The following is a 10600-nucleotide window of genomic DNA, read 5'->3' on the forward strand; positions in this document are numbered from 1 at the left end:
CATGAAGGGATATAACGACTGCTTCAAAGGTATTTTTTAAAGATTTTAAATTAAGAAAGTATTCTTTGAGTTGATGATTTCAATTTTTAATGTATTTTGTAAAAATATTTACTCCTTTTATTTTATTTTTAGTATCATTTTTTGATTTATATATATATATATATATATATATATATATATATATATATATATATATATATATATATATATATAGTTAATCATTTTTTGTTACTTTTTCAAAAATGATTTTTCTTTTATCATAATATTCTTAATTATTATTATATTTATTTTATTTTTTCTCTCTATAAGTATTATCTACGAGTAATTTTGATTAAAGTTCAATTAATACTAACTTAAATTTTGGAAGTGACAAATAAAATAAAAAGTAGGGAAGGAGAACTTTTTTGGTGGTACATGCTATTCATATCAATTAGGGTGGAAACTCTAAATTTAGATTAGATCGATTAAGAATTTATTACTCATACCATAGAAGCTAATCATTATTGTTATTTTTCAAACAATAATTTTTGTTTTACGTATAATACACCTATTTATTTATTATATTTATTTTACTTTTTTTTCTATAATAATTATTTAGGATAATTTTGACAAAATTGCAATTAATATTACCTTGAACTTTACCGATGATAATTAAAAAGAAATAATTTCTTTTATAAGAAATAGACTCTTAAAAAAAATGTCCATGAAACACTCATTAGCAACTTTCATAAAATAATTATAAAAAGATTAATGATTAATAAATATAGGATAAACTATCAATATTTTCTTTTTTTAATTATAAAACGAATTGATAATGTTTTAAGAATTTAATTTTAAAAAGTGATATTTTAAAAAAAATGGATGATGCACTTATGTAAATTATTTTATTTATGACAACCATTATACCATGAAATTAGTCTATAAATTTTAAACTATTTTTTTATATAATTTAACATTTTAAAATATTTTGATTGAATTACTATCATTACATTCTATTTTACAAAAGAAATTAATTATTATACATTGTCAGTGTAAAAAGATTGAATAATTATCATCACTATCATCCATTTGTATTACTTTATAAATTTTTAAAATAAAAGTCAAGTTTATTTTAATATCCAACGTTTAGGATTAACTAACGGTGTAAAATCCCTTTAGACTGTCAGTGTATTTCAATTAAATTCATTTACAAAAATATTTTATTTAAAATATATATATATATATATATATATATATATATATATATATATATATATATATATATATATATATATATATATATATATATATATATATATATATATATATATCCGCATGAAAGAAACGAGTGTTAGTGTGACTAAGAAGAAAAACAGAAAAATGGAAACACTTTCTTTCAAATTTTCAGTAGGCTTTCTCCCACCTGTGTTTCCTTCTCCTTGTTCTTTATCTCAAACTTCTTGCCAACGCGCTTATTTTCACCGCACTTCCACATCATTGCATTTTCCTCTCAAAATCTCGTGCCGTGCTACTTCGGTTGAATCAGTTTCCGTTGGGGGTAAAATCTTCATCTCTTCCATCACTTTTTTTTTATTAATTGAAAACTTATTTTGAACTGAAAATGAGCAACCAAATAAGCTACATAATCATAATCTCCAAAGATGCTTGCCCAAAACATTAAGCAGCCACAACAACAGTACTATAAGTGCCTAATAAAATTAAAAATGGGTTGCTTCAAAACAACCAAAGTTTTGAGACAAAAATAATAATAAGTTGATATAACCAAAGTTAATTAAGAAAAATGTCAGTTTCAAAAGGAGTGAGAAATTTGTTGGAGTGGATACATGTCTTATAACTTGAATTCTCAGTCTTTCCTTGATCCACTGCAGAAAAAACTAAGGTTAAGGATTTTAATCACATAAGTGATTTTGACAAGGACACTATAAAGAAGATATTGGATAGGGCCATTGAGGTGAAAAAGCTAATAAAATCAGGAGACAGGTCATTTCAACCATTTAAAGGTAAAACATTGGCAATGGTGTTTGCAATGCCATCATTGAGAACACATGTTTCATTTGAGACTGGTTTTGCATTGTTGGGTGGACATGCTGTTTATTTAGCACCGGATGATATCAAAATGGGGTCGAGAGAGGAGACTCGCGATGTTGCTCGCATCTTGTCTCGGTTCACTGATATTGTTATGGCTCGTGTTTATAATCACGAGGTATGCTCGTGAATCGCAAGCTTATCATCTCATCATGTTTTGGCATCATACATGTTTGTTTGAATTTGCTACCTTGTTTTATGGCAGGACATACTTACTCTTTCAAAGTATGCAACTGTACCTGTCATCAATGCATTGACAGATTACAATCACCCCTGTCAAACAATGGCGGATGTCATCACTATAATTGAGCATCTCGGTCGTATTGAAGGCGCCAAGGTCAGCTGCTCTAGGGTTTAGGATTTATGATTTAAAGCTTCAGAAAAATATGTGACTGACTTTTGAATCAACATATTCTGTAATGTGCATTAGATTGTATACGTTGGAGATGGAAATAATATGGTTAATTCATGGCTGGAGCTTGCGAGTGTATTTCCTATTCACTTCACTTGTGCTACTCCAAAAGGCTATGAACCAGATGCGAAAACAGTTGAGAAGGCGCGTCAAGCTGGAATCAGCAAGATTGTGATAACTAATGATCCAAAAGAAGCTGTCAAAGGAGCTGATATAGTTTATACAGATGTCTGGGTAGGCATGTGGAAACAGGAGGAGGCTCAACGGCGTCTTTTGATGTTCAAAGGATTTCAGGTAATCGGCATAATATGATATTTCATTCAGAATCTAAAAAGATAAAATGTTTTGATTGAACCAGTTAGGGTAGAGTTTACATGAAATGATAATCGCATTCTGCAGGTGGATCAATGTCTCATGGATTTAGCTGGCCCAAACGCATTATTCATGCATTGCTTACCAGCAGAAAAAGGAGTTGAGGTGTCTGAGGAAGTTATTGAAGGTCCGAAATCAATTGTCTTTGCGCAGGCTGAGAATCGACTACATGCACAGAATGCCATAATGCTACACGTGCTTGGCGAGTAACATGTTAGCATGGTGAATGAATGAATAATCATATTGGCAAAATAAAATAAAACCTGTTTCAACTTTGATACTTGGTTGGGGCACTTTGAGCTCGCATCCAATGAAGAAATGTTTGTATGTAATGTAATTGCAGTGTTTAGTTTCAGTTTTATATTATATTGTACTACTATCATTAAGAGTTCCTGAGAATATCTATGAATTGGACCGATTGTGGAGACTGCAATCTAAGAAGAAATGGATTGAAATGTGTTGGTAGAAGTTGACTTTATAGTCATGTATAAACTATTACTACCGTTGATCCTATTTATAAGAAATATCTTACTTTTAAGATACATTGAATAATCAATATATCTAGACTATATATGAACCAAATACATTAATTATTCAATGTATCTAAAAAGTAAATTGTCTCTTATAAATTGGACTATATAAGATTAAGCACGTTTTTAAACCCTACAAAATCACAAGCTTTCAAATGTATTCCCTATTAAATTTTAATTAAAATTGTAGTCTCCTCCAATTGTAGTTTGTAAGAACAATTACTATTTGATAATATTTTACGAAAAAATGAATAGTTTAAGTCCTCAAAATACTCCCTAGAAAAAATGTAGAATAGAACAATATGAGCTATTATATATATTGAAAGTTTTCACCTGCAGGCCATCTAAACTTGCCTACTACATACAAATATGAGCTTTACTTTTAATTGAATTATTCACTTGAAAGAATGTCATCATCGAGCGCATGAACATCAGGAAGCCCAATTACCATGCACACACACTCTTCACCTTTCTTCCATGTTGAATCTATTCCAAGCTTCCTGAAGAAAATTAAATAAAATAATGAGGAAATCTGAAATCTAACTTCATCAATAATCTGAAATTTGAAATATTGCCCTGTATTTTTCAAACTGTCACTTCCAAACACAAGGATACCCTATCATGTTAGCAACACCAATCCCAATCCCACATACCACAAATATTGTTCTGTTTACATGAGGTTTTTTAAGGGAACCATTGTGATTATAGGTTTACCAGGTTGAAATCAACAAATCAAAATAGTATAACCCGTAATGGAGAACACGATAAATGTTTTTCATTTTTGGAGAAAGAATGCTGAGTAAATCAATAACTAATTTTCATGTTGTTTACTGATGAGATAATTGATGAAAACCAAACCTTTAGAAGATCGAAAACCTTCTCACAAGTGTACTTTTGCTGAACGGTAGCCCCTCGCTGCTGCAGCTTGTCTGGATGCACACAAAGAGTGGCTTTACGATAAGCTTTCTTCACAGCAGGTGTGGTTACTATTTCTGTTAAAGGAATTGATTGCCAACCACTATCGGGCCCAAGGATCTGCGAAATTTGAGTGTTATCAAGAAAATTTCCCAAGCAAAAATGGATCTGCTGAAAAATGCTATTCATAAAACTAAAGAAGACAAGGTAGCAGGCCCAAGGATCTGCGAAATGTGAGTGTTATCAAGAAAATTTCCCAAGAAAAAATGAATCTGCTGAAAAATGCTATTGACAAAACTAAAAAAGACAAGGTAGCAGTAAGAAAGTGTGTTTTCAAATTTAAAGCAACCCAAAATTTGGTGTATTTAATGAAAGTGACTTCTTCCCAATACTTTCAAAGACATGATATTGATTCTTATCAATTCATTCATGTGTCTTCTCTTAATATTTCAATCAAAACGGGTATTCAAATCCTTTCAAGGTAAAAAGGAACACTCCACCAATATAATAGAAAACATTTTAAATTTCTTGTTTTACCCTCCTGAAGTTTATAAGGAATGTTTCATTAACATTTAACAGTAAGGAAATAATCCATGACCAGATCATATGCAATATATCAAGAAATAACAATCTAAATTAAAGTATTCATCAGAGGTTATATTCTTGAAAGAGTAAAAGGAGGAATATATTTAGAAAGTTCACTCATACATATTGTAATGTTGAAAGCAATGCTCTCAAGTTTCCTGTTTTCCCACTTGACCACCTTTTAACATCGGCATCCAGAGCTTCAGCTACCCTCTGCAAGAACGAATATTGCGTAAGACAAAATAAAAAACACGTGAAATGCAAGATATGATAGAAATTTACATTTCTCTCGTCTTGCTCTTTCTGCACAAGCCGATCCCGCATACTCTTTTCTGCAAGAGCCTTTGCCTGCATAATGTAGAACAATTATAGCAGGAAGCATTTGATGTAAAAACCAATATGTAGAAAAAACAAGGGCAAAGCAAGGAACCATACCACACGATCCCCTATTCTCTGATGCCTCTCGGACCTAGCTTTACATCTCTGAGCAGAGTCAGCATTAGCTCCATCCAAGACCTCGGGAGAATCACGAACTACATAGGATACAATTTGTACAAAATCAATAAATATTTGATGAAATAAGAAAAAGATAGTAACGGTATCACATAAAGAGGAACTTTTTAACTTCACATACCACCATAGCTGAAAGACTTTGAATGGAAGTTTTGCTTCATTCCATTACTTCTGGAAGCACCAACACACTTCTCTGGAACAGACTTGTCGGATTTATTTCTTGCATCAGAAGCAGCCTTCTCAGACAATGCCCTCTCCAGGGCACGTGCTCTTGCCTCTGCAGTTGCTCTCTCCACAGCGGCACGTTCAGCTTTAAGTTTTGCTTCCATAGCAGCCTTCTCAGCCGGTGTTTTTTCATTTGCTTGGCTAGTGGTTTTTAGCCTTTCTCGTCCATTCAAAATGTTCTTTTGACGTGCTTCAGTTGCAACTCTCTCCAGAGCTGCCCTTTCTTTTGCATCAGCAAATGCCCTTTCACGAGCTTCACGGATTGCTCTTTCTACAGCTAATTTCTCCTTTTCTCTTTCTCTATGTTTTGCTTCATCAATTTTCTTGAGAAGTTCCTTATCCACCTCTACCTTCTGTGCCTTATCATTGACTTCCTTCACTTCCATTGTCATGGATGTTTGATGACTCTCCTTTATTTTGCTGTTAATTGATTTAACTTCCTTTTCTTTGAAGGGGCTTGATTTCCATTCAGACATACTAGGTATCTGAGATGCTTCACTAGAAGAGTTGGATCTATTCTCGTCGATCTCTTCATCTGACACAACTCTAACCTCCTTCACGTTCTTACATATTTCTCTAGACTCGGGAGTTGTTTCTTCAACAAGCATAGTCAAATCGCAATCAGATTCTGTCTTTTCCAAACACTGATCTTGATTTTGACTAACCTTCATGTCAATTTCACCAACATTTGTAGAATCAACTTCAATGGTAACTGCTTCAAATGCATTTTTCATTTGATGCACTATTTCACCGAGTACAGGGGCAACTTGATCAAAGGAAGAAGTCTGGCTTGCACGTTTCTCGCTGAAATCATTAGTCTCTTGAACAGAATCTTGCTCTTCATATTTCGGTTGATGCTGTACTGAAGCATTACTTGCTACTATCATATCATCCTGCAGGTCACATGAATAAAACTCTGGAGTTACTGCAAGAGTTTCATCATTTTCATTGACTGTGTTAGAAACCTGTGTTTTGCTCAACTTCTCAGCTTCATCTGGCTCGTAGCTAGAACTGGGTTTTGTGGTGTTGCCGGATTCCGCTGCTCTTATCTCTTCATCAAACGGATCAGTTAGAGTCTCTATAATTACTTCCAGCACCTTTTTGTCTTTCCGTTCACACTCATTTTCTTCCATCGGACGTGTGGCTCCCTCATGTTCATTTTCACTAGCATGGGCATCTTGAACCCTCACGTTTCCAACTAAGTCACTAGCCTTAGTATTTCTTTCATAAATTTCTTCACCATCATGAATATCATCAACAATATCCCTCGGTACTTCCGGTACATAGATATCGCTAAACTTACTATCAGTGACTTCTCTCCAATAGGAATGTTTGACCTCTTGACTTATATCCAGAAAACCAGATGTATTCCTTCTCTTTATGTCCTCTAAACACCCCGAGTTATATATTTCTTTGTCCGTGCTTATTAATTCTGAATGATGAAGACTGCACGCTCTCTCAAAGTCTATTGGCTCGAGAGACTCTGCCAATTCACATTTTTCCGGCTCACTGACCACTTCAACGTTATCGTCCTCGCTTTCTTTTTGCTCTTCAGAAATATTTTTCTCAGCTTTTCCCAGTTCCTGAATAGCTCTCAAATTTTTTTGGCATTCTTCCTGCTCAATAGACCAATATTTTCTGGCTTTAGTCTTTTTACCACCTTCTGGCCTATAGCCAATATTTTCTTTATTTCCTATCATTGACGGTTGCCCACCTAGGTTAATTACGTAGTCTTTTGGTTCATTAAATGGTGTAACCTTGCTCTCATCTTTTTCGACTTCTTTAACCTTCAATCTCTTGTCCATCATTTCATTTTCAAGTGTCTCCTGAATCAGGTTTATCTCACCAGCAACTTCTTGACACCTATGTTTAGTTTCATGGACAGGTTCTTCATGAGAACCTGCTTTATTAATTGCACGAACCTTTTCTTCATCATTCTCCGGCCCCCAATATTGCTTAACCATTTCTACTGTATGATCAGATTCTTCTGGTTCAGAGACCTTCCTACCTGTGTTTTCAATATACGGGACTTTCTCAGCACCTCCTGCCTCTTTAAGCTCAAGATCTTTTCCTTTATGATCTGCTTCTTTCAGTTCAACCTTTTCCTTATGTTCTGCTTGAGAAAATTTCAATTTATTCTGTGCGTCTGCTTCTTTCAGTTCAACCTTTTCCTTATGTTCTGCTTGAGAAAATTTCAATTTATTCTGTGCGTCTGCTTCTTTCAGTTCAACCTTTTCCTTATGTTCTGCTTGAGAAAATTTCAATTTATTCTGTGCGTCTTGTACAGCTTCGTTGGCAGCACACACTTCTTTATCCCCAATATCCGATCTTACTTTCTCTGTTCTCGTCATTAGCTTTCCTACCTCGGAAGTAACTTGCAGCAAAGCATCCATTTCTCCAATTGTTTGCCTTGTATTAATCTCTTTAACTTTCGTTGTTTTGTATGCAAGTTTAGCTTCCTTTTTTTCCCTGACTTTCAAGTCAATACTAGACTTCTGTTTGACACGATCAGGAAAGCCTTCTTTCTTCCTTCTCATTGATTCTTTTGCTACCTTTATTTTCATTTGAGCCTCTTCTATTGCCTTCCTTAAAGCCGCTACAGAAGCTGCTGCTTCTGAATTTGAGTCAACCGTGTCTTCTAAGTGTGTTGGCGAATCGGCACCAGCAGGACTGTCATATCTGTCATTTTTAGACGCTTGGCCATTAGTTGCCATTGATCTCGAAGCATCAATATTATTACTTTTATTATCATCCAAATTCCCTTTCATAGCCTCTGAAGGAGGAACTTTGACTTGATGAACTTCATCACTTCCATTGCTAATCTCGCATGCATCATAAAACAGGTCATCAGATTCGGATCTACTTTCAGCTTTCCCTCCATTATCGAAAGATTGTTTCTTGGCATTATTAGGTGAAGGATCAATAAATGATTTAGCACAACGCTCACCTTCTCCTATCCCCTCCTCACAATGACTATCAGAATAAGCATCCTGGGCTACTGGTATAGACTTTTTAGCTCTGCTCATCTTCGCTAAATCGACTTCCTCAATTAAACAAGTGTAAGCAGGGACAGCATGGAGTTGAGCTATATGTGTTGTCCCGTTTGTACCACATTCATTTCCTTGGTTAACTTTATGATATGACATATTGATCCTTTTGGCACCATGGGATGAAGGTGATACCACCGGAGTTTCCTTTGAAGAGCTGGTACGATCTTCCCTGAAAGATTGTTCTCCACTTTTAACTTTGCTCCTATAGAAACATGTCAAGAACACCATTAAGGTTAATGTCTAAATTCTAAGCAGCTTACAAGCTACAAGCACTCAGCCTGCTAATAATGCTACAAAATCAGTCGGCACAATAAATATGTTTTTCAAAAATAGATCTGGAATTCTCCGTCTTTCTCTGAGGACAGGTGTATAAGTCTCCTTAACACTCACAGTCACACACCCCACACCCCTATTGGAGGACTTTAGGTAAGTGAGTGTTTAGATTTGCTGCAAGATTGGGGATTTTGCAAAAGCTATCTCTCACTGATTTCAACAAATCCATTGTGATACCAAATATGGACTTAATTTTGTATAGAAAAGTTCACAATTACAGCAGTAGATTCTCACTGATTCAAATTTATTTTAGAAACAAAAAGCCAAAGAAGTAAAAAGTTTGCTATAAACTTTAACGTCCACTTACTTGCACGAGGGCACAGCACAAATAAATTAAATTAAACTAAAAAAAGAAAAGAAAAAATGCAGCTAACTTCTCAAAGAAGAAAAATCACAAGACCTACAAAGCAGTCAAAAGGAAAAACGCGTCAAAATCTAAGAACAAACATTCTCCAATCCAATCTCGATTTGAAGCAAAACACCAAAATGCAACTCCCAAGTCCAAATTAAAATGAACAAAAACCCTAACATAAAACGATTAAACTCACCGTTTTGATACTCCGTTTACGGAACTTCCTTTCTCTCTAGGATTAGCAACCAGCTCCTCAAAAGGCACAGCAGTGTCTAGATTCTCGAAACCACCGAAGACCTTCGAGTAATCGAGCTTCGAATGCCTAACATCATCCGTCACTGTTCTCCTCTCGTTGAGCTCCGGTAGTTCGAGAATCGGAATCGAAGAAGGAGCTCCGGAACTACCGAAAATCTCGTTGTAATCATCAAATTGAGAGAAGCTTGGAGCTCTTAGCTTGATAGGAGTAGCGAAAACACCATCGTAAGCAGATCTTCCGCTGACGCCGAGGCCGTTAGATAATTTCTTTGTTAGCGTCGCTGTGGTGGCTCCGAACTCCATAGTGACGGTGAGATTCTTCTTCGTCGGTGTTTTGTTTTGTTTTGCTTTGTTAGTCTAAGAAGTGATTTTGCAGAGTCAGGCACGTTGAAGAGAAGCAGCACGAAACGTGATTCAGTGTAGAAAAAGTGTGAAAATGACTTTTCCAACGGAATGAGAGGGAAAATAATCGCGGTCTTAACCGTCAGAAAAAACGCTTAACAAAAAAGCGAGTTGAGTTGTGAGCTGTTCTGGCCCGCAATTGGATACCGGCTGTTCTGGTTCTTAATTAGTAGCCGTTGGTTGGTCTGAAGAGGTGTGGTGACCGGGAAGAGGACTGGTGACCGGAAGAGTCGGTGATTTTCGAAAATATTTAAAAGTGAAAAAGATAAAGAGGGTTGATTTATTTTATTTTCTATTTTTGTTGTCGTTTTGCTGGGAAAAGTAACGTATTATAACGTCGTTATTGAGGGGTAGTTTGGGTATGACACTGGGCATGAAGAGGCTGTGATTTTATATGGTCGTTTGTTTGGTTTATTGTGTTGATCATGGGCACAGCTGTATAGTGCTTGGTTATTGGTCATCGTCAGTACATGCATACAAACACCGACTTCTAGTACTTTTACTCGTATTTTTTGTTGGTTGCATCTTATCATCTTAATACAAAGACCGTTTCAAATCAAATAGATAATTG

General features: G+C 35.1%; 2 protein-coding genes across 3 annotated transcripts; one reads left to right on the plus strand and one right to left on the minus strand.

The window, feature by feature from the left end:
- The first annotated feature begins 1319 nt into the window (after window positions 1-1319).
- Window positions 1320-3411, plus strand: LOC127097256 (ornithine carbamoyltransferase, chloroplastic-like). The gene is made up of 5 exons (XM_051035756.1): window positions 1320-1537; window positions 1869-2203; window positions 2291-2422; window positions 2516-2791; window positions 2897-3411. The coding sequence occupies exons 1-5, from the start codon at window positions 1360-1362 to the stop codon at window positions 3077-3079; spliced, it is 1104 nt and encodes a 367-aa protein (XP_050891713.1). The 5' UTR covers window positions 1320-1359; the 3' UTR covers window positions 3080-3411.
- Window positions 3412-3685: 274 nt separating this feature from the next.
- Window positions 3686-10323, minus strand: LOC127097255 (auxilin-like protein 1). Of its 2 annotated transcripts, XM_051035755.1 has the most exons (8): window positions 9569-10323; window positions 7803-8889; window positions 5534-7736; window positions 5335-5432; window positions 5182-5247; window positions 5023-5112; window positions 4258-4434; window positions 3686-3899 (listed from the first exon to the last, which is right to left on the minus strand). In XM_051035755.1, the coding sequence occupies exons 1-8, from the start codon at window positions 9928-9930 to the stop codon at window positions 3864-3866; spliced, it is 4119 nt and encodes a 1372-aa protein (XP_050891712.1). In that variant the 5' UTR covers window positions 9931-10323; the 3' UTR covers window positions 3686-3863. The 2 variants fall into 2 exon arrangements, with proteins under 2 accessions (XP_050891712.1, XP_050891711.1); XM_051035754.1 differs by having other exon boundaries at window positions 5534-8889.
- Window positions 10324-10600: the final 277 nt, after the last annotated feature.

Source organism: Lathyrus oleraceus, chromosome 6 (assembly GCF_024323335.1).
Source record: "Lathyrus oleraceus cultivar Zhongwan6 chromosome 6, CAAS_Psat_ZW6_1.0, whole genome shotgun sequence".
NCBI classification, from domain to species: Eukaryota; Viridiplantae; Streptophyta; class Magnoliopsida; order Fabales; family Fabaceae; genus Lathyrus; species Lathyrus oleraceus.